A 24,946-nucleotide genomic window follows, 5' to 3' on the forward strand; every position below is an offset into this window, starting at 1 on the left:
GGGTTAGGATTAAGGGGAGGGCAGGGACAGGGGACAAAATAGTGGGGGTCTGCTACAGGCCACCTGATCAGGAAGACCAAGCAGATGAGGCCCTCTACAGACAGACAGAAGCAGCCTCTTGATCACAAGCCCTCATCCTCATGAAGGCCTTCAACCACGCTGATATCTGTTGGAGGGACAGCACAGCAGCGCATAGGCAATCCAGGAGGTTCCTGGAATGCATGGATGACAAATTCCTTCTCCAAGTGACAGAGTAGCCAATGACGAGAGGTGCTGTGCTGGACCTCATTCTCACCAACAAGGAGGGGCTGGTGGGAAACATGAAGGTCAACGGCAGCCTTAGCTACAGTGACCATGAAATAGTGCAGCGCAAGATCTTGAAGACAGTGAGAAGGGAGCACAGCAAGCTCATTAGCCTGGACTTTGGGAGAGCAGACTTTGCCCTCTTCAGGGGTCTGCTTGGTAGAGTACCATGGGACAAAGCCCTGGAGGGAAGAGAAGCCCAAGAAAGCTGGTTAATATTCAAGGATCACCTCCGCAAAGCTCAGGAGTGATGCATCCCAACAAAGAGGAAGTCAGGCAAAAACACCAGGAGACCGGCATGGATGAACAAGGAATTCCTGGCCAAACAAAAGCAGAAAAAGGAGGTCTACAGAGAGTGGAAGCAAGGACAGATAGCCTGGGGGAGATACAGACATTATCCGAGCAGCCAAGGATCACGTTAGGAAAGCCAAAGCCCTTTTAGAATTAAATTTGGGCAACAAGAAAGGCTTCTACAGGTACATCAGTGATAAAAAGAAGACTAAGGAAATTGTGTGCCCTCTCCAGAAGGAAATGGAATACCTGATTACCCAGGATTTGGAGAAGCTTGAGGTACTCAACAACATTTTTGCCTCAGTCTTCACCAGCAAGAGTTCTAGCCACACAGCCCAACTCCCGGAAGGAAAAGGCAGGGACTGGGAGAATGGTGAACTGCCCACTGTAAGAGAAGATCAGATTCAAGATCTAAGGATCTTCATCTAAGGAACCTAAAGGTGCACAAGTCCATGGGACCTGATGAGATGCATCCAAAGGCCCTGAGGGAACTGGCAGATATAGTTGCTAAGCCACTGTCCATCCTATTTGAGGAGTCATGGCAGCGTGGTGAAGTTCCTAGTGACTGAGGAGGGGAAACATAACCCCCATTTCTAAAAAGCAAAAAAAGAAAGACCCAGGGAACTACAGGCCAGTCAGTCTCAGCTCTGTGTCTGGCAGGATCATGAACCAGATCCTCCAAGAAACTATGCACATGGAAAATAAGGCAGTGACTGGTGACAGCCAACATGGCTTCACTAAGGGCAGATCATGCCTTACAGGTGGCCTTCTATGATGGGGTTACAGCATTGATGCATAGGTGAAGACAACTGACGTCATCTACTTGGACTTGTGCAAAGCATTTGACACTGTCCCGCATGATATCCTTGTCTCTAATTTGGAGAGACATGGATTTGACAGATGGACCACGCAGTGGGTAAGGAACTGACTGCACTCAAAGAGTTATGGTGAACAGCTCAATGTCCAGGTGGAGATCAGTGCTGAGTGGTGTTACTCAGGGGTTAGTAGTGGGTATGGCTCTATTTAACATCTTTGTTGGTGACATGGACAGTGGGATTGAGTTCACCCTCATCAAGTTTTCTGATGGCACCAAGCAAGCAACATGCTGGAGGGAAGGGATGTCACCCAGACAGGTTTGAGAGATGGGCCTGTGCAAACCTCATGAAATCCAACAAGGCCAAGTGCAGCGTCCTGCACCTGGGCTGGGGCAATCCCAAGCACACAGGCTGGGTGGAGAATGGATTGAGAGCAGTCCTGAGGAGAAGAACCTGGAGGTGTTGGTTAACAAGAAGCTGAACATGAGCCAGCAATGTGTGCTTGCAACCCAGAAGGCCACCCATACCCTGGGCTGCATCAAAAGATGCATGACCAGCAGGTCAAGGGATGTGATTGTCCCCCTCTACACTGGTCTCATGAGACCCCACCTTGAGTACTGTGTTCAGCTCTGGGGCCCCCAGCACAAGGAGGACATGGGAGTATTAGAACGAGTCCAGAGGAGGGACATGAAGATGATCAGAGGGCTGGAGCACCTCTCCTATGAAGACAGGCTGAGGGAGTTGTGGTTGCTTAGCCTGGAGAAGAGAAGGCACTGGGGAGACCTTATTGTGGCCTTCTAGTACCTAAACGGGGCCTACAGGAAAGCTGGGGAGTGACACTTTGTCAGGGAGTGTACTGATAGGACAAGGGTGAATGGATTTAAACTAGAGGAGGGATTTGGATTAGATATTAGGAAGAAATTCTTTACTATGAGTGTGGTGAGGCACTGGAACAGGTTGTCCAGAGAAGGTGTGGATGCCCCATCCCTGGAAGTGTTGAAGGAAAGGCTGGATGGGGGATTTGGGCAATCTGGTCCAGTGGGAGGTGTCCATGCCCATGGCAGGGGGGTTGGAATTAGATGACCTTTAAGGTCCCTTCCAACCCAAACCATTCTATGGTTCTATGAAAAGGTTCTTCACCAAGAGTTGGTTGGGCACAGGAATAGGGAAGAGGTCACGGCACCAAGCCTACCAGAGTTCAAGAAGCATTTTGACCATGCTCTCGGACGTATGGTTTGATTTTTTGTGTGGTCCTGTGTGAACCAGGAGTTGGACCCCATGATCCTTGTGGTCTCTTCCAATTCAGGATATTCTAGGATTTTATAATTCTATTATCATTCCTTCTTCCTAATTCTATTTTACATCCAGGTATTTAGGAATTGACAAGAGATAGCAAACACTCACTGACACTTTAGGATTTTGGGAAAGCATTTGAGACCAGATCCATTCATTAATATATATCCACAAAACCATAACACAGAGGAAAACTAAAATAAGCTCTCTGGCTAGGGCTTGTTAAATTATATCAACTCTGCCAGTCAGGTGAGACTGTACTATTATGGCTTCAAATGACAGAGTGCTATTTATTACAGACTGCAAGTACATAAACAACTTCATTAATTGCTTGACTCTTGATTGTAGAAACTAATGTACAGTCAGTTTCATTCTCCTTCCCAAAGGGAGTAGATTACAAGAGAAACTCAAAGCGCATACACATGAATGACTGAGCAGGAGTCAACAACTCTATTACACAGTCCTTCATCAAAGGTATACAACACAACATACAGACTTCAGTTGCTCTATCTAGGTTGTCCCATTGCCTACACCCTCCCCATTCTTGGCCTAAGCACAAGGCTATAAAGAGCTCCCAAGACAAGTGAAGTACAGCAATTCAGAAAAAGAAGAAAAAAATCTCAAGCAGTACTAAAAATATTGTATCTTTATATGCTGTCTTTATATACTACTTCTCCAAGCTGAAAACAGAAAAAGGAGGGAGAAGACCCTTGTTTTTCTAGGGATTTGACAGAAGATTCTGAGGGAGGAATGTTTAACATTAAGTAAATTCTGCTAATGGAGTTTAAAGTCTCACTGACATCAGTGTAAGTATAGAACAGAGAAGCGACATTATTTTTAATATTAAACACGACATTTTTTTTTTAAAGTCCACACTTACCTACCCACAAAATATTTAAAATATATTATTAATCATATTGTTTGTAGAAGTTCACTGTTGTATTAGCATGCTATACAAGGATCAGTCATTACTCTGAATTTTTAGTGATGCCTTATCCGTAATGTTAGAGGGTTACAAGTGTATCCTTAATATGAATCATTCTCCTGTCTTTATAGAAATGGGAATCTTCACATTCACAGATTGTTAACAATTAACTTTTTTTTTTCATTTAAGTTACAGGGTACTAAAAGAGTACACCCACACAGGTGTACACATGCAGCTTAGAGCAAAAAAGAAAATAAATAGGGCTTTTCACTTTAAAATTACAATCACCTTGTCTCTGTGTCCAACAGTGTAAGTTATTTGGAATACAAAATTCCCAACATTGGATCAAAATCCACAAATTTCTTCAATCCTCTGCAACCTTGCAGGGGTGGGGAAGAGGGAGGGCAGGGACAGGGTGAGAGGGAAGGAGAACGAGACCAGAAAAACATTCACAAACAACAAAAAACTCCTCTAACATAGTAGTGTTATTTGAACTGATTATTTAAACCAATCTATGTTAGATATTTTCTGCTAGGTGAAAAACATTTTGAAAGGTTTCATTTTTGTAAGAGTTTTTCACTGAACCTTTAGTGTTTTGAATACCAGTTACACAGGTCAGTTCTAATGAACGACATATTCACAAAATAGCTGAGGTTAGAATTCACAAAATAGCTGAGGTTAGAAGGGACCTCTGGAAGACATCTTGTCCAATCATCATGCTGAAGCAGTCGCATGAGAGACAGACATGCACAAAGACTATGGAAAACTTAAGTTTTTCTACTCAAAATCTGTGTTTTAACTTGTTGAAATCTCTCCAATCATGCCATTATTCCAATGTCAAATGATCATAAATTAAAAAAAAACACACATCTGTAATGATGACTTAACAGAAACATTGTCCTTTGAACAGCTCTTTTGTGTACAAAAGTCTGGGACAGTGTGGGAAAGTAATTAAGGATTACAGAAGAACGAATAGTTGGATGTTTCTGTTAAAAAGTCATGAACTTTGGAATGAACGATAGAAATGCAAACAATGAACAATGACAGCATTCGGGGAAAATTCAGTGAACACTCTGTGGTCAATGAACTGCTACAATGCAAATTCCCACCACTAGATTTCAGAGTCAACTTCACAATCAGTCAAGATCAGGGCTTCCCAGTCAAGAGTTTTATCAACCTTCTAATTTCATATTGCAGGCAAACTTTGCTGTCCGTACTCTTAAGCAGAGGAGGAAATGGAGTTTTATGAAGAATGGTTTGCTCTGAGAGGGCAGTACAATATTCTTTATTTTGGTATTAAAAAGCAAATTTCCTGGCAAAGGTACAGAAAAGCTTGTGCCTTATTAGGAGATTCATCCTTGCAGTTTATACTCCCTCAGATCAAGCCTGGATGAAATACCAAACACGGAGTACATTCCTTCACTGGGATGGGTTAGACAATTCCCTTGATTATCCCTTTGTATGGTACTTTTATGAGACTTTCCTACTTTCTTTTGCACACAAGGTAGTAATTGTACAAAGCAGTGGGAAGGCAAAACACCTTCTACATTTAATAACTAGTACCTCTATACTGCAGAATTTTCTTCTTTATTTTAAAATAAGACAGCAGATAGTTAAGATCACTTTTGGAACACTTATCTGAAGTTTGAACTTCACCAAGTCCTGTTCCAGATGTATTATTTTGAACACTTTCTGTGTCAAATTCCCAGTTGATTTGCAGCACATCAGAGCACCCCCATTCATCAAAGACATAAACTCATCCGTCTTTTAATACCTGGTAGTAACATCTGTTCAACACTGGGTCTCACTATGACTCCATACAAGAACTACTAGTGTATTAGTAATGCCGACCTAAGCTATCACTTTCATGAAAATTTTATGAACAGGGCTTACATTTCACCTGTTAAGGAAGACAAGCAAAAGCTTCCTTTTATAATTAACGTAGATTATGAAACACTTCGGTGCTCTCAAAGGAACAGTAGAGTTAAGTGCTGATCAAAGCCTAGCTCTATATAGATAATCACTGATAATGGACCCACAGGGAATATTTGAATGAAACAAAATACAAAACTAAAATAGCCAGCCCAATGAACAAGAGGAACAAAGAACTAACCTTAAGTAAAGAAAGATTCATCCTTATGGCAAGAGCAAATAACAGGATGGATCTGTTTTTCCTGTAGCACATTAAACAATAAATGTAGCAATTGATACTAACATTGATAGATTGTCTTTGCTGACTCAGATATTGTGTATTATCACTTTAAAAGTTGCTCCTATTCATTCCTCTGTGATAGAAAAGGCTGTGATACTGTTTTCATGGGTACTGGTGGGGAGGGGTGGGACTGCCTTTTTACTACATGTTTATAAAACAAAGAAGCTCTTCTCTCACTCAGTTTCCCACATCTGTAAATTTACGACACTGAAAAAAATTAGAAAAAAAAAAAAAGAGCTGGACTCTATTAAGGTCATTGGAAGAAAAGTGTTCACACAGCCAGGATATGAACTACAAGATCAGGTTTTACACTTTTAGCATTCACACACTTCTGGAAAAAAAGAAAGGTTGGACTGGGGATGAGGAACTGGTCAGAATACACAGTCTAAATCTAAAATAAACTTTGATAGCAGTAATGAGCTGACCATAGTCTAACCTCTTACACAGGAAGTAAAGTGCTTTTCAGCCTAAGGAAAGAAAAAGAAGGCAGTTACATGAAGTGCTTAGGTATATAAATGCTTCTTTCCCCCCTTTTTCCCCCTCATTTATGTCATTACTATGTTCCTAGTTAATGTTAGTACTTGTGGAAAAAATACAGTCTTTGCAGAGGATGGAAAGCATTCTCTTCTTAATATTGCTACCTTATTGCCTTAATGTCAGATAGCAGCATTAACATGCAAAACACTGCTTATGAGAGATCTACAATGCTGGTCTCTCAATGAATGCCAGTTTGGCAGTTTGTCAGCTGCCTGATATGCTAGACGAAGTGTCAGAAACTTCACACTGAAATGATGTATTTTTAAAGATATGAGAAAGCTTCACACAATGGTGTGAAGAAACTACATGAGACTGAAGGAGGCATTTTTATTCCCAATCAATAGAGTTTTACAGCAATTCAAGCACCATAATTAAGCCATTTAAGGAGGAAGCACTGATTGTGCCAAATTTCAGACATGCTCTTCCTAGTTAGCTGCTTGACTGAGAGGACAAAAATAGAAACTGTTGCATCTCAATGTTTAGCACGTAACCTTCTTGCCTGCAAAAAACACTCTGGGCTTAGAAACTGAGGTATGAGTTTCTGTTAGACTTAATCCCTGGCTGTCTGAAAAAATGATAATTTACTGTTTGTAAACAAATCAGGTAAAGGCCATGTACTTCTGAGACAATATCCAGGGAGAACTGGGGATGAATGCTGGTCATTCTTTGCAGAGAAAATGTGGTTACAGAAATGTACTGGAATCTGACAGGGGAAAAATCTGTTGGTCTCCAGAGAAGATTGCAAATGCTTCTTCCATCTCTCGTATAGGAAGTATAAATATAAAACTAGCTTACTGGCAGACAAAGCCTCCCAATGTTTACATGCTGGCTATGTTAATTAAAAAACAACAACACCTTTAATCATTGAAAATTTCAAAGAGAGAATCTGGCATCATTCTCTGATCGCAGTATAGATAACTAATCCTGTATGCTATGCTTGAAAAAGGAAGAGCATCATTTTATTCTAGCAACTGCCTTCACATCCATTTCTAATTTTGCTAGCACATAGAGTTTAGATGTGTAAGGCCACATCACAAACAAAAGCAATGCGCCTCTTTCTTCTTTCATCCCCCCCTCATCCCCACTTGCTTGCCCCTTGCCGGAAGCACGGAGAAAGGAATCTGCTCTCCTGTTGTCCTTGGAGGAGAGAATGAGTGCTGATTCACATTACCATTGATTTTAATCCTTTTGCTGTTAAATTCACTGATGCATACAGGACATTAAGCTCAGGATGTGCTATCAATACTCCATCAATGTCCACAGCCAAGAAAAGACCCTTTTGTTCACTTGTCCATAACCTAAGACAGTTTTGAGGTCTGAATTGCCTCCTGCCCCAGCAAGTAACACTTTTGTCCTTTCTTCCCACTGTGAATTCATTGACAAAGGCGAGAGTTATTTCCCATCTTTGTAGCCACATCCATGCCAGTGCACTTCTGACACAGCTTCTCCTCAAAAACCATCACTGTGCCCTCTGACACGTGGGCACCTAGTGGTCAGAGCACAGCATGGGGACCTAACTAATGATGCCTGGACCGGGAGGGTGACCTTCAGCACTGTCACCAGTATCACCACTGACACTTTCTTAGCCCAGAAAATGCCTGTTATCTTTTGCTGAGCAAAGATAATCCGTTTGCCTATTAGGTGAGCACGGATCATATGGCCTGCATTCAGACCTCCCATTCTCTTCTCCTGTCACCACTTATTAAAGGAAGAAGGATGAATTTGTAACAAAAAGGGAGTTAATCATCAGGCAGCCATTTTGATCTTAATGACAACAGTGCATGCCTTCATACAATGGTTTTGCCAGACATGCTCAATATACATTTCAAAGCAGCTGTTAATTCTTTTCTTGATGTCAAGCTGTTAATTCTTAAAAGGCAAGGCCTTTCACCTTCTACAAAAACAGTGAAGAGCTTTTAGGGTTTAAATCCATTGTCAGAAAAAAAAATCACACTACTTGAAAAAACACTGCAGATTCAATCCTACTCGATTTAATTTTTTAAAATGATGCTGAAGCCAATGTGGGTTTAATTAAACCCTGTATTAAATACTCTAGATGCCATTTTGTTCATACCGAGAGAATAAATGCACCTCACAGCCACGTAGTATGATGGCAGCTTAGAGGTGCTAAAGCATGGTCTGTAAACTCTACTATGTATCCCATCTTTTCTGGTATTTCATACTTTTAAAAAAATTAAATTTGAAATAAGGTAGTTTGGCAAGTTGGAACACCTTTTACCTAAAATGGAGAGGTACATACATGTAGTAGGTTTGCTGTATCTTTTATATAAAGAAGAAAAGTTTGGAAGTGAAACTTCATTAGTACATTGCAGAACCTTTGTGTTGTTCTGCAAAAATACCCACAAACTGAACAACCCCACCCTAGTAATATGAATCTTCCAATTTTGTGTACAAGGCTTTTTAGGTTTGGGAGTTTGTTTACTACAAAATTACAAAAATCATTTGTGGCTTTTGTTGCTTCCCTAGACAGAGCGAAGTATCATTTCTCAGTGACATACACCTTAGCTAATCTTAATTGAGAGATACTAAAAAACATAAAACTTACTAACTTTTTAACATATGCTACAGTAATAGATATTAAAATGTATGCTAATATAATTAAATAAATACAATTTTAACATTTGTTTTGAAATACATGCCAGACAGGCAGTTCACTGCCTTTAGACAATATGCACAGGTGGACATATTTTAAATAATGTGGTCATTGATCAAACTCTTTTTTGCCTCCTTCCTACACTCCTTTTGATGTAACTAAGGCAAATTCAATTGTCTCACATGAACTGAGATAATACAGATGGGAGGAAAACACAGGAAAGAAACTATATTGATGACCTGCTTGGTTTTGATTATTGTCTTTTTTTTTTTTTTTAAACCACTAAAGTCACATTTTAAATCACCAAAGTCACATTCTAGAAAAGAATGACTTGTTGAATTTCTGCACTTCATCACCACCAAGAACGGATCACCATAGCAACAGGAAAAGACTATGCATTATAGAAATACTCACAAGCTGAACAAGATAACGGTTTATGATAATGTTGCAGTAGGATGGCAAAATGCCAGGCAGGAGTGGGGAGGGAGGGAAGTGGCATTTTTGCAACAACAACAACAAAAAAATAAAAGAACTAATATTGTAAATTTGAAATATATGTGAATTCAAGACTAATAGAAAGTGCAAAACAGTGAATCTAGACGCTGTATGGCCCATTTATCTGGGGAGCAAATCAATAAGCTTTCCTATTGACAAAAACTTTAAGGGTCAATTGCAATTGACTGATATGTGTCTTTATGATTTCCCCCCTTTATGTTAGGGCATCCACTTTGTTTCGCAGCTAGCAGGAGGTGTCCATGTGGTAAGTACATAAACGAGTTTAAGGCAAATATTTCATGTAGGTCACTCGTCAGGCAGAACCTGCTTGGCATCTAGTAACTATCCATAAGGTCTGATCCATTATTGCAGTTTAGAGGTGAAAGGACCATTGTATTTGCCTTTGGGGGTACCTGTCCTATTTAGACACATATCTTTGACTCTCTTCTTCACTGTGTTTCAATTTTCAAAGTTCTATTTCATGGTATTTGACAAGCAAAGGTATAAATCCACACTTAATTCAAAATATGAATCAGGATAAGTGCACAGCTTATCACCAAATAAGACCCATACCATCTATACCATTTAATACTTTCCAAATAATTTTTCTCATTTTCTCTTTTCACTACTAATCACCTGTTCTCAACTCTTATGTTTTATTAAGATCTATTTAAAATTAAATGGATTACATGCTGCTTTCAAATGCATGCTCTTTGCTTTGTGGCAGAGTGAGCGTGAACATCTTGCACCTTTTGCTCTGGCACCACAAGTGTTTCTGTGAGTCTCCAAAGACGTTTTTCCCTTTGCCCCTTCAGCCAGTTTAGTGAAGGAATAAATTCACAAAAACCGTAAAACTGTTTAGAAGTTTTCTAGCAGGTATTGTGAAACATAAAAAAAAAGAAAAGTGCGAACTGCTGATTTGCTAATGCAAAGTGACACTGTAAACTCTTTAATTTACCAGACACCATCATCTACGTCTAACTTAATGCAGTCTACAGTATATATTTTTCCTGAAGCTGAAACAGAGCCAGCTGTGTCAGACCACCAGAGATAATTTTACAAAGCCTGAGTTGTTCTTATCTGACATCACTAAATGAGTTGCTGTGATACCTCCTCTTTGTATCACAGATATTTCACCAAGAGCGAATGTCTGGAATTGTTCACACACAGCTGAATGTCCTTTCACTCCTGCCCCAGTGAAACACCACTCCCATAACACACCATAACTGATTTGACATCGCTGTGTTCTTTAGTTTACGGCAGTTCTTTACAAGCAGTCTTTAAAGCAATATGATATTTTCCCTCTATTGCTGCTGAACACTGGAGAGGACAAGAGGAGGAATCCCTGGATCCCAGTTTTACTGAAGCTTCTCATCACCAGAAGTGAAGGTTGGCCATCATATTCTGGATGCTCAAGACTGAAACAGTCAAGTCCCACTATTGCAATAAGATTTTTTTTTTTACTGGACTGAAGTTAACAGACCACTTGAGCCAAGCTAACTGCATACTGCATTTTCCTTGATATCCTTCATGATGGCTACATGACTTGAGTACTGCAACTAATCAAGAAGAAATGTATAATTTAGAAATGTATTTTTAATCTGTTAGATCAAAGCTGAATTGACTCAGCAAAGGTTTCCAGTACAATACCAAATGAATACAAGGTCAAGCATAGCAGCACACAACAAGGACAAACAAAACCTCCTCTTTATTAACACCAGGAGCTATTAGGAACAGTTCAGCTATGCTGAGTAAATCCAGACAATATTTTATTAGCTTGCAGTCAAATTATCTGTAAGGAAAAGAAACCAACCAAAATTAACAACCAAACCACATAAGCTGTGTAAGACTCACTGCAGCAGTTCATCCTCAAGAAGTTTATGGCACATTTTTTAAAGACATGAGTGAGTGAGGTATCCTCCAGGTTATGTGCTCTTATAGAAACAGAAGCACAGAACATAACCTTCGCATAGAAACCGACCTAATAATTTCAGAGAATAAATGGACTACTAAGATTTGTGATGAAAAAAATCAAGTAGGAGATTGCATGTTACAAATGGGGAAGAGATACACTGAAGTCTTACGAAGGTGTGGTAGCATGGAGGGAATGAATGGTTTTAGAATACGATACTGCCTGTATCAGTGTTTGGGACCCTCAGACCCAGAATATATCCCTCTCCTTAGAAACCTCTGCCCTACTTTTCTATTGAAGAAGAGCTGAAAAGAAAGGCTACAAAGGATTGCTTGAGATTTTGAGAAAAAAATGACAAAGATATGACCTTGGCACATGCTTCTAAGGAAAACAGGAACCTGTCCTCTCTCACATCAAAACTGACAGCTAGATGGATCCCCAAACACAACAGGCAACCACTGTCAAGTCATCAGCTTGCCCAGATGCGTTCTAATTTACACCTGTATAAGTGAGGCCAAAATATGAGACATGTGTCAATGTACCCCTGAATATGAATTTAAAGGGAGCAGATTTTTTAAAAAAATGACACCCATGCAGCAAGAAAAAATAAGCAAAAAATCCCTCTAAAGTAAGTTATAATATACACTTTCAAAGACTGCCAGTCATAAAGCAGGATAAGATTGCTGGGATCAGCAAATTGTTTTGGCTTTCTAGCATTTCCAGCATGAGAAGAATGCAATCATGACTAATGGGATTTTCCATTAAACATAGCCTAAGGAAAGCAGACATTTCACAAAACAAATCAGCACTTTATAAACACATTTATGCCTAAAATTAGATTTACTTTTTTTGTATGAAGCTGACTACAATATACTCACTTATTAGCAATTCAGCAGAAGAAATTCTACCATGCATTATTGATCTATACTAGCAATGTCCTGCTTACTATGTATCCAATACTACAAGGTGTTATTATAGCAGCAAGCGCAAAACTCAAGAATCAAACAGTGTAAGACTTACAGAAAAGAAAAGTAAAGCTGAATACTTCAGTGTTATAACTCTGATTATATCTAAAGTTTCCTGTAGTGTTTTGAGCCCAGGCTCTTCTACTTATAATTAAGAATGCAACATACAGGATGAAAAGCAGTACAAACCTGAAACTGAAGTTTTGTTCAACCTATTAAAAATGTAGAGGTGGCACATATATTATGAATGCATGTAAAATGCAAATGCATAATGAACACAGGACACTAATCTGCATTACTGAACTCTAATCTAGGGGTACTAGAAAGAAGGAAACTGATAACCACTCCCACTTGCCGAAACGCTGTAATGTTCCTTCACAAATGTAACCATGATTAAAAAAAGGCAAAGAAAATATTCTGCAGCTTCTTTTAGAAGTGATCTCTGTCACTCCAGTTTTGCATTTCCTACTGTGAATATTGCCCTCTAATCATTTATACATTATGTCTGTTCTATGCCACTTTTTCTTACAGAGGAGGGTGAATGTATTTCTTTCTCTCAACTGCCCAGCTGAGTTAACGTGGAACAAAGCCTACCTTACCTGAATCTAAGTGCCACGGGTCAGTTGCAGCCGACATTGGTGGGATTGTCAGTGGAGATGCTCCGCAGTTGGATTCCACCAGTTCCCCTTGAATGTGGACGTGAGAGGAGGCGTTGGTAGGTCTCAAAGCTGCTTTTAGCGGAGCAATCTGGTTGAACTGTACTCTTGATAGGCAGCCAGTGAATCCTGGTGTGTTGTATTTATATATATCTTGGTCAATCTTCCCGATTTCTACAGGAAATCAAGAAAAATAAAACAAATCACTGCTTTGGAAAGCACAGTCTTAACACCCAGTTCCCAGAGCTCAGTTCCGAAGTCTCTGTTTCAGGAGACTGAAGACTGAGAACATTTCAGACCCTACTTCTTTCTATTTCATTACAGATTAAAGAGGGAAACCTTCAGGCCTTGATGTGACTTGTTTTCACTGCTATGCTATCATTAAAACGATACCCTCACAGTAAAGAAGTGCCCTCTGAGCCTGAACCTCCTGTGCTTCAGTTTGTGCCCGTTGCCTCTTGTCCTGCCGCTGGGCACAACTGAAAAGAGACTGGCTCCAAAACGTGGAGATGGCAAACTCTCCACGCTCCTGCTAAGGAGACGTGTGTGTGCTCCTGTGCCTTCCCCTCAGAGCCCATGCCAGCAGAGAGAGTTTAGAAGTCAGACATTTTGCACATGGTGGCTGTCAGCCAGCTTGCAAGCTGGTAGCTGGGCTTCATGAGCAGACCACAGGCCTCCTCCGCCTTTGCTAGCTGAAACAGATGCAACTCCCCAAACCTGAATAGCTCTCCTCACTTCTAAAACACTAGCTAATACAACCCCAAAATAGTAGCCATAAGCCACAGCACATGTCCTAACGACCAAGGAATCAGCGGGCCACTTGCAGCTGGTTTATTTATAGCAGGATCTCTTGCGGTAGCTGAAGTCACTCAGTCCAGTACAACAATGCGGAAACAAAACTGGCACTCTTTATCATCCAGCTGTATTAAAGAGAATATTAGCACATCAAAACCTCACTGCAGTATCCCATGTAATATTTACATTGCAGTGAAGAATTCAGCTTAATTTCCTCCATGGTAGCAGAGAGTACATGAAAAAGGAACATGGCAGCATCATGTTTGTGCTGTACCAGAGTATTTCTACAGAGCCCTTGAGATTCTTCAAATTCCCTTTCACCAGGTTTCCATTCCCTGGATTGGCAGGGAGGGGTGTTAAAGCCTGGCCCTTGAAGTCTATAGAAAAACTACTGAGCTGAGCAAAGCAACACAATACTCCAGGGAGAGAGACTAAGAACCAGGCCCAGGCTGCTCAAAAGTATCCTTTTCAGATAGGGATTATGTTCAGGGTTTGAAGAATGGGGTTTCTAGAAAAAAAAAAAAAAAAAAAAGACATAAATTGCAAGACTGTGTCATAAAAAAAGAAAGAAAGAAAAACAGAGCTGAGACAGGAGATGGTTCTCCTGAGGAAGGTGTGAGGAAAAAAAGTGCAACAGTTTTATCCTAAGAGATGGGGGAAGAGCTGGAAGTGAAGCACATCTGGGTTTGAGTTTTACTATCAAAAAAAAAAAAAAGAAAAAAAAAGAAAAAGAAAAAAGAGTTATTAGAAAATGCATTACAAACCTTTTGTGTTCAGCTCTAACCAAATGAGGACCAATTATATGCTCCAGGCAATGAGGTCTGGGCTGCTGACTGGGCATCCTAAAAACTCCATATGTGACAGTGCTATTTCTATGAGTACTAAGGGTTTTGCATAAGAGATATGTACAAGGAGTTTCAAGGTGATAAACCAGAGTATTTCCAGCCAAGCTTTTTTGGGGATTTACATATTAAATGTGAAGTGGGGGAAGGCTGGTGAAAAATGGACAAATCCTGAGCACACTTAAAACAGCTTCTTGATTTTCACACAAAATAAAATTGCACCTTTTCTGTTGTGGCAACCAATTCAGAATGATAAACATGCAACATTTAAGTCCTCACCTAGCATCAGGACACAAAAGGAAGTCACATAATCTGATGATTACTAGCATTAGCTCCTTATATGATCCACAGTACAAGAACTGATCTGTTCTACCCCTCCCATTTTCCCTTTCCCTTCTCATTTGAGAACATCTTCCTCTCTCTGCCAGTGCTTATCAATATTTAGCCTGTATCAATATTACATCCATGTTCCACAAACTGTCAGTGAGCAGTGGCTGTCACCTGTGGCAAAGTGGAAACATGCTCAAGACTCACCTAGAGACTAGCTTAGATTCATTAACATCATTGTATGCCACTTGAGTCTTTCACTCAGCCCTCCTTTAAGAAAGTTGCCTGACTGAATAATTAAACATCGTCTTCAAAAATTTTATACTAAGTAAGAAAACTCATACATACACACAGATTTTCCATATTTAATAGTCAAATTGTTTGAAAGTCGGTATCACTCAGACAGGATTCATACCTGACCACAATATTCGCTGTCTCTTACTTCAATAAAATATTCATGGTATATTCAGTGAATGGTTGTAATTTTGAGTAATCCTTATAATCTAAGGAACAGTTAGCAGAACATTTTTCTCCTTAAACACTGTAACTGATGTCAGTAACAGTTTATTTACAGAGTCTGTGGAACTTCATGCAGCAATGTTAATAGCCTCCCATTTACAATCCTGAATGACAAGAGTAAAAATCCATAAATATGGTTGCACTACTTTAGCAGCTTCAGCACCATTCTTATCTATACTCTGTGAATAATAAGTGATGGATCCTAGATCCTGAAAGAATTAAAGAAAAAAAAAAAAACCACATAAAAAACCTATCAAGGCACCTTGCTAAAGACCTGCATTTTTGTTTAAAACATTTCACAAATGACAGTTGTGCAAGTCACCCCATGTAAATTTACAATCGGCTCACATCACATCAGTGCTAAAACAAGATGGATCGAGTTCTGTAACTGTGAACATGCTCCTCCATGCACGTCCCATGGGGCTCTGCACACAGATATTCTGATGTTAGGCCATTATACTTTGCCTCCCTGTGTATTTGAGCCTGCTGTAAACCCATCCCTGGAGAGTGTAATGATTATATAATGAAATATGTCTTTGTTGTCATGACTAAAATTCAATTTTCTCCCTATAACAAAGGGGAGAGCAAAAAAGATGACAGTCATATTATTTAAAGGGAAATGTACAATGCAACTACTTTCCATTGTTCTAATTTTCAGTGCACAATGTTGTATAAATTAACATTGTAGCATATAGTATTACTATTAGCAATTGGCGATATTAATATTATTGCTTTCAGATCTAACACAGCAATCTTCTGCTGGCACCCCCATCCACAAGCATTTCTGTTATAAAAGACTTCCAAAAATACCATTTATCACCCTTTTTAAACTTTATCTGTTTTCAATCATTTGCTCCCTTGACCATATAACCTTCTGATTTGAGATGAAGGCCATGATAACCAAACGGAGACAATGCAGGCGAACCCATTCTAACACAGATGCACTATAGCATACAAATACTGAACACTGAACATTCACATGATAACTACCTTTAAAGGTATGTAACAACTACATAGTATACTTAAATAACTCACAGCTGTTGCCACATCCTGTGTGCTATCATTCACTGAATGTATGCTTAACATCAATTACTTGTTATTTATATTTTGTTATTTCTTTAATGGCAAAAAGATTCTGGAGTTTAATCCTGTTATTGGTTTTGATTTCAGGGCTTATTTTCAACAGCTGTGGCAGAAACATACCACATAATGATGGAAGTAATATTATTTCTCAGCTGAAAATTATGTGCTACTACTGAAGAAGCTCTTTTCCACCTAGGTGAAAAGATGGAAAGAAAAGCTATTTTTAAGCAAGCTGATGACACAAGGCAGTAAAGTTGAAATTTATTATTCCATGGATCTACAAGAAAACAAGCAAAAATATATTGTATGGTGGAAAAAAATGTGCAAAAGTCATAAATGTGTAAGTAGCATATAGCAATATTACTCAGTGTTGTGAGGCTACCTGTTTTTTAAGCCTTTTTTGTCCTTACTACAGTACCTTGAGATGCAGAGTTGTGGCTCCTGCCTAGGCACTATTATAAGACAAACAAACAGTTTGGTTCAGATTATTACTGAAGTTTACCTAGTTAGCATGCACATGATGACAGAATCCACTTACAGAAGCAGACACATGCCACATATAGTTTTTGCCTACAGTCTCTCTCCCCTTTCTACTTTCTATATCTACCAGTGAAAGATTTATAGAGTAGCTCAAAGTGCAATAGCAACTCTAATAAAACAACAGGCTATAGCACTGCTGGAGGGGGGCAGCTCTGTTTAATTCTAGCATTTATTTTTTATATGCTTCTAGCATTAACTAGAAAGACTGCAGAAAAATGACAGCCTGATTTAGCAGGAAACAAATAAACAAATAAAACCAAAAAACAATCTAAAAAAAGTTTGGTCCTACCACCTTGAGCAGGTTTTTGATAGACAAACAGAAATGCTTTCTATATACATAAAATTCCCCATGTGAGGATCCTAGAATGATTCACACACAGACAAGGCTCTGCAGCACAAAGAAAGATGATCCAGGACAGTACCGTGCCATACCATTACAGCCACTTTACATGGGGAAAGATGGCCTTGGACTGTTACACTGACCCTGGAAAGAGGGAGGGGAGAGAGATTCAGCCATGAGGGTAGAGAGAAGCACACTCATTGCAATGTTACAAAAACTGTTTTTACTAAACATATGTCCTGAATGTCTCTTCTATACTGCTGATCAGTATTTTTTTTTTCTTTATAGGACTCTGAAATGCAGATCGATACAGTTATAAAAAATTCTAAATCTTGCACAATGTTCAATACACACAGAGAGGATTCAGACATCTATTCATAGTGAATTACCTTCCATTAGGAAGGAAATGTAACAGAACTTGAAGTACTTGAAGTTCATAGATATGTACAACAATGCACATAACAAATAACCTATTATGAATTCCCTTGGAGTTTTCTAGTGATGTTCTTCACAGCAGAAAGAGGGCATACCTAAGCATATTTCTAGCACGGCAAAGCTCTCAGTAAACGTTATAGCCATCTACTTCTTTCTTATTTGACAATGGGAAAACTCTGCCCAAAGTACCCCATAGTGGGGCAGGGACAAGAAAAACATGATATAATGGAGTGATTTGATTGTGGCAGAAGGTGCCTTTTAAACAAGAGTCTCAGCAGCCCAACTAAAGATCCCTCAGCCCAATGACTATTTCTTCCACATTTTAAACAAGACAGCATTTGAGTTTTGCTTAGAAAATGGTGAAAAAATCAGCCATTTGGATTTAGGACAACAACCTATTTATGCTGAGAAACACAACAAAATAACAAGCTGGAAATAAAGTAGCCGTATCAATAGCAGGAGAAGCACAGCTTTGACACAGAGTGGTATTTCTGGCTGAACTACCAGAATGCTTTCCTATTTCGCTTAAGATTAAGCATCCACTCAGCAGATAGACAGAAGGTAATCCATTATAAATCTCTATAACCCTTCAGCTAGCTCTACTAAAATGAACCTAAATTATTTCTATGTAATATTATAATAGACTGCACAGGTGAATTGTTGATTCAATTAAATGAATTACTAATTGTTTTTGGGTCAACCTTAGCAATAGATTTTTCTAAAGCGCCATGTGTTCTCTTGTCCCCTGTACTCAGAAAGATATCTTGTTACATTACCCACTGCAAAAAGAGCAGCCCAGTAGGCATCTTAAGCATCTCTGTGTTACTGCATCAGGCTCCACATAATGGAGTGCAGTTTAAACTCCACTGAAAGGAAGCTATTGATTTCAAGAAGTCACAGTGTACTTAGATTACTAAATCGTTTTCTCTTATTTGCAGTATTTGATGCCTAAATGGAGTGGTTTAATGCAACATCGAACCCTGGCACATGCTGATACTTGAGGACTGTCATGGACAGAGAGAGAGAGAGAGAATAAATAAATTGACTTGAATCACACACAGCACAAAATTAAGGGAGAACCTATCTGGGCCATCAAATATCCACAAGACTGAAACCACAGGGTGAAAAAGTCCACATCAGGAACAACTATTGTACACCCAGCAAGGTGGATAACACCAGACAAAGGGAAAACTATGTTCTGACACATCACCTAGCTCTTCTAATGAATGTCCTCCAGTGTGAAGCCCAAGCACCTGTTTGCTTACTGGCTGTTTATATTTTCTCTGTCTTAAGATCAGTGATATCTATAAAAAAAGCATACTGATGCCACTTAACTGTGTGGATACCTTGTGTGGTATCAGATATGCTAAACACCTACAGTACGAAGCAAAGAAGCTACAGTCCCAGAATGATGTTTAATGGAGCCATAGTTGATGTAAAGCAGCAGGACATGTACAGGCATTGAACTATTTGCTGTAAAGACTTACCCTCAAAATTCCTTTGTTTTTAATTTCAATCTCTCAGTTAAAATTCAATAATTGACACAAACCAAGTATAAAGCAGCAGGAACCTTATTTTTATCCATAACTTGAAAGACAGCTCTCTGCACTCTGAAAAGGCATGCTGCTCTCTGCATGTACATACCAAGCAGGGTAAGATGCTATGTTATGGAGAACTTGTTACAGGGGTGCTGGAGACAGCGAAAGGGTGAGCGACCCTTGAGAACAGGGACTTGAGCTTCACAGGACACGACTGCAAATGGCTACCACCTGCTCATAAGCAAATTTTAAATCCAGACTGCTGTTCTGCCACCCCTTCTTCTGGCATGTATCACAACTCACCATCCCCTTTGCCTTGGACCCCTGATCACATCCCTCAGTCAGATCCCTTCAGGCGTACACCTGACTGCTTTGTAGACCTGACAGGTACTGCCTGCAGCATGGCCCTGTTGTTTGACATGGTCCTTCCTTGGCTATATTAACTTTTTTTTTTTTTTTGGTAACTTTATTTATGTTACTTATTGTAACGTTTCAGGTTTCATTTTGTAAGAAATTATAGCTTGTATGTAACAATTTTGTTTACACAATTTATGTCTAAACTGACAAATTCACTGATCATGCACTGAATATGGAGAAGATATTATCTGTGATGTATGAAGCACTCTGCCAGAAACTACTGTGCCAGCCAACAGTGTTGTGCAGTAAGCATATAGTGCTTTCACTTGCTGTCTGACACTTAATAAATGGTCATATCCAAGGTGCACGCAAGAGAAAAATTACTTATGAAAACTGTAACAGCTCAGAGCAAGTTTCATTTGCAACAGCAGCTTCATTGGTGTTGGTATAACAAAGGCCATTTCCTTATAAAATGATACTTTCAGCACACACTGGAAATGACTGAACCAGGTGAAAAAACACATAACATCAGAGAAGCAAAATAGGCCTGGAAGCTATGCCGCTCGATGGCTCTGGAGCAGTTCCAAAACAGAATAATAATAGGCAGAATTATGGCTTTAAGGTCACTGCATAGTGGAGATGGTAAATCACTGATCTGAAACATACACCAATCAAAGTTCCATTATTACAGAAATAATTAAGACTACTGCTGGACTGCAGTTCTTCAGTGAAAGAAAAAAAAAGGTACTGTAAAGAGGGCTATGAAATCAAGTCATTACTTGACAGAACAGTTTCACAATGCCAGTAATAAAGAGCTTTTGAGAACATGTTTTTTTTTGTCTGCTATTCTGTACCTATGGTACAGTTACTGAATGTTTCAAGATTGTATATAGTATGTATGATTTCCTGGAATTTTCCATTTTAAAATTCCTTATGGAGCCAATAATGGTTATGTGCACTGCCTTTTGGTGAAAAATGAAATAACTTATTCTGCAAGGTTCTTATTAATTGAATTGTCAAAAAACAAACAAACAAAAAACAACTAAGGCCAACACAGAACGCCAGTCTTTCAAGGGAACAAATGGTACTGATTTGCTGTATAATCTGTATAATGATAGCCACTTCAGATATTCACCTCAAACTCTCTCTGTCTCTCTTAGAAGGACTTAGAGAATTTTCCCTAATATCTAATTGGGATGGCAGTCCTTTAGATACTTCAAATGTTTCGAGATCTCAGTAAAGAAGGTATGGGTATTGGTTTTAAATTTAAAAATAAAATGAAATGCCTTTTAAAAAAATACAAAACAAAACAACAACAACAAAAATACAAACACCACAAACTTCTAAAGACTTTGGAAATATTACTGATGGAGGCATAATTTGTACAGTGCATTTTCATTCATAAAACAGAAATGGGAACTATGCAAAATCAGGGCAAAAGAGAAGAAATTGCATGTTTCTAGAGATCCTTGTGATGTCAAAGAACGATACCTTCAAATGTTTCCATTCAACATAGACCTCTTGAGTTCAGGTAGGGTCAGACACTCAGTGGGAGGTAATAGTCTTCCTGTGTCCCACTGTGACAGTGGGACCAAAACCCACAGGTGTTGTAGGTGAAAAGGGACTTCTCCATGCATTACCCTTTATAACCAATGGTGTATATAGTCATTACATATTTTTGTGTAGCATTTTATTTCTCCTCTAGATGACCAATTTTTCTCCTTTTGTATGAGAGGTAAAAAGCTCAGATTGTTCTTTGAAGTGGGAATCCCATATGTATGGAGAGCTAAAAAAACAAACAAACAAAAAAACCCCAAACCCTAGATGATAGCCTGTACTGGCAGAACAGGATGCTAATACTGTTCAGTCAGGCTGTACTTCAGCCTGCAATAGTACTTCAATTGCAAACCCTCCTGAGGGCTACTAGAAATCTTTTGACTGACAAGCAAAGTGCTCAATATAAAGCTTAACCCAAGCTGCAGAAATCAGCAGTTCCAAGGTAAAACTGCATAATAAGTATCTCACAGTTAGCTTCAAGAACAATATTTTTTTCTCTACCCTGTACTCTATCCTCTCCATGTGATGCAGGAGTAATGGGATCACGAGTGGAGGGCAGCAGAATGATGGCGACCAGGTTGTTTTATCCTCAAAAAGGAATTTCATTTTGATCTACTTTTCTCTGCAGACAGGCTCTAAATAGCAAGAGAGTAAGTGGATGATGGGGGAAGAAGAAATTACATTGCTAAAATGTCATTAAAAAAAAGTATGACACACAGTATGACTGATAAAGTAACTGAGAAATTTTTATCAAAAAAAATTTTTTATCAAAACCCAGAAGTTTTTATCACAGAAAAAATGATTCTCAGAATTGGTTGGTACAAAGGATTTCAGCAGAATTTATAAATCCATTATATTTTAAGCCAATGATATTTAATTTAGACAGAATCTTTCATAAGCATTAAAGAAGAATGTAAAACAAATACATAAAGGTAGCATTACTATGTAAAAGAAATACCCAATTTCGTGTATATGTTTTGTCTAAATACGTTTTTATGTCTTATTGAGGCTAACTGTATCATAACTCAGCAAATACCTTTGAGGCCAGGAAATAAGCAAATAAATAAATAATCAAACAAGAGTCTTGCAGTGTGGAGTCAAATGTGATATGTCTTGGCCAAACTCCAGTGAATATAGTTATATTGTGCATTTGTTAAAAGTGTATTAAAATACTATAACTTCAGTCTGTTTATTATTTGGTGGTTTTAACTGGTACACTTCTATGACTTTTTGCAAATGCACTCAGACTAAGCTTTGTATTCCATATAACCAGCTTCAAATATCTTAATAAAACTGCAGTGTCATCAGAGTCGGTACGCTGAAATTCCCTCTCTTGCTTCCCACCTCCCTCCTCTCTTTCTTATCTTACTATCTCACTTTTGTAGATGGAGGAAGAGCAAGAATAACCATCTGAAGAAGATTTATGGTATGAATCTAAAACTGAAAAATTTTTTTTCAATAAAAACATTTGTATTCTTATACCATGTATGCCTCATATTAAAAACAAAAACAAACAAACAAACAAAAACTTTAAGAGTACAGAAGGTTAATCTAAAAAAATAAGGACCTGCAATCTGTTTGTCATGAAACTACATTAGTAAGGACATTAGTATCACCAAAAGAAAACTTCATCAGTCCCACACATTTTTTTTCTTATTTATTTAATAGAAATCTGCGACTATTATATCTACAATATTGGGTTTCAATGCAATGTAGGATATAAATAAAAACTTTTGGAGAACTGATATTTTTCAGGAGATATTCATCATGGACAAGCAATGATCTGTCTATGTAGTGGAAATCTGTTTCAGTTATCAAAGCATGAAATGGCAAGAAAATGAAAAGCAGGATGCCAGCAAGGAAATAAATACTGTAAATATGTAGGTCTTTTTTTTCTTCCAACATTTTGATTCCCTGTTTATTTCCTCATTTTGAATCAATTTTTTCTTGGATCAAAACATCCACTTTTTGTATAGATAATAACAATCCATATGTACTACTGAAAGACACCATCTATTTTAACAATTGAAAAAATATTCTAGGACAGTTCAGGAAAGAAATGAAATTGATTCTTTTTAACAGCAATTTCTCTTATCTATTTTTTTCAGTATTGTATGCTTCACAACTTGAAGCTGAGTAATTTATATTTGAACTATCTATTATGTCTCAAAGTCAGAGATGGGGTTGATCTAAGAAATACCGAAGGCTTTTGCTTCTTTTCTTTGTTACATGCATGCATGCATATGTGAATACTCTTGTATTTCCTCTGCTGGAACACACTTATGTGCAATAAATTCACATCTGAAAACTGCTGCTATTCAGTGACAATGTCAAATTATCACATCAAATTACCATAAAAACGTAACAGCCACATCAGATCAGATCAATGAGTTACCTAGTTCATTGTTCTTTCTTCAAATAAAAAGTGACTGATAGTAGATGATTCAGAAGTAGTATAACAACATGGAACATGGAAAATGATCCTCCCTGGGTATACCTTTTCAGATTCCCACAAACATTTCTGAGATGAAGGTTGCATCTTGCCTTTTATATTTAGCTTCTGGCAGAACTGTCTTCCATGAATGTGTCCAATGCTTTTGGAAGCCATTAATGTTTCTGGCCTCCACAACATCCCATGCCAGTTACTTCCACCGCTGTATTATTCACTCTGTGACAAATGATCTCTTCCAGCTAATTTTAAGGTTGCAGCCTGCTGAATTAATGAGATTTGTCAACTTCTTGTATTCTGCAAAGCACTGCAGACCTCCACCATTACAGGTTGCTCCTGTACAGTATTTTGGGTAGACGGAAAGGTCAGGTGAGCTCTCAGACTGGCAGAAGAAAAGCCTTCATGCACTTTAGTTACAGTGGCTGGGCAGAAGACCCTCCCCACCTCTAGGCAGTGGAAGCCACAGGTCCATAAAGAATGAAATGTAAAAGCATTATACCATGATCTGGGGACTAAAAACTCTCCACAGGTTCTACAAATACACTGGAGATGAAAGAAAGAGGTGTGGCTTGATACTGTTGGGAAAAAAAGCTCAACAAATTTCCTTCCATGAGAACCAGTAAAGAAGCATACTTCCTTTTCCACTCCTGCCAATCTCAGGTATAACACATACCCTATATAGAGTATAACCAGACCCTTATTGCTTTTCAGATCAATTGTAGAATATTACATCGGGCATCCTCAGTGTGCCTATCTTTGCAGTTTCTACCATTTGCTCATCCACAGCCTTACTCAGGAGTTAATGACAATAGGTGGCATAGACATTTTGACAAAAATGATACAGAGCTGGGTGTGTGGAAGGATGATGGAAGAACAGGAGCAGACAACATGCAAGCACTAACCCTGTGACAACCTTTGCATCTCATTAGATGGCGTAAACTGAACATTTCCATCTGGCCTAAAGCAAACTGTGCACTACCAACATGTTTTATTATTTCATGCAGGCACAGACGTAATTCAGGAATAGTGTTGGAGGGCACAATGCCATTTGCAGTATAATGGCTTTGTTAACAAGCTGCAGCAAGTGCCCCCACCCAAATACTGAAACCGAGCTTTGGACGTTTTTAATCTCAAACCTAAGGGATT

General features: G+C 38.7%; 1 protein-coding gene across 3 annotated transcripts in view; it reads right to left on the reverse strand.

Moving 5' to 3' along the window:
• Nucleotides 1-24,946, reverse strand: part of CNTNAP2 (contactin associated protein 2) — a 1,166,415-nt gene that overhangs the window by 13,358 nt on the left and 1,128,111 nt on the right. For all 3 annotated transcript variants that reach the window (XM_040547669.1, XM_040547670.1, XM_040547671.1), the window contains one exon: nt 12,962-13,192. In XM_040547669.1, the coding sequence (XP_040403603.1) occupies nt 12,962-13,192 (231 nt within the window). The remainder of the gene's footprint in view (nt 1-12,961; nt 13,193-24,946) is intronic.

This window comes from Cygnus olor, chromosome 2 (assembly GCF_009769625.2).
Source record: "Cygnus olor isolate bCygOlo1 chromosome 2, bCygOlo1.pri.v2, whole genome shotgun sequence".
NCBI lineage: Eukaryota > Metazoa > Chordata > Aves > Anseriformes > Anatidae > Cygnus > Cygnus olor.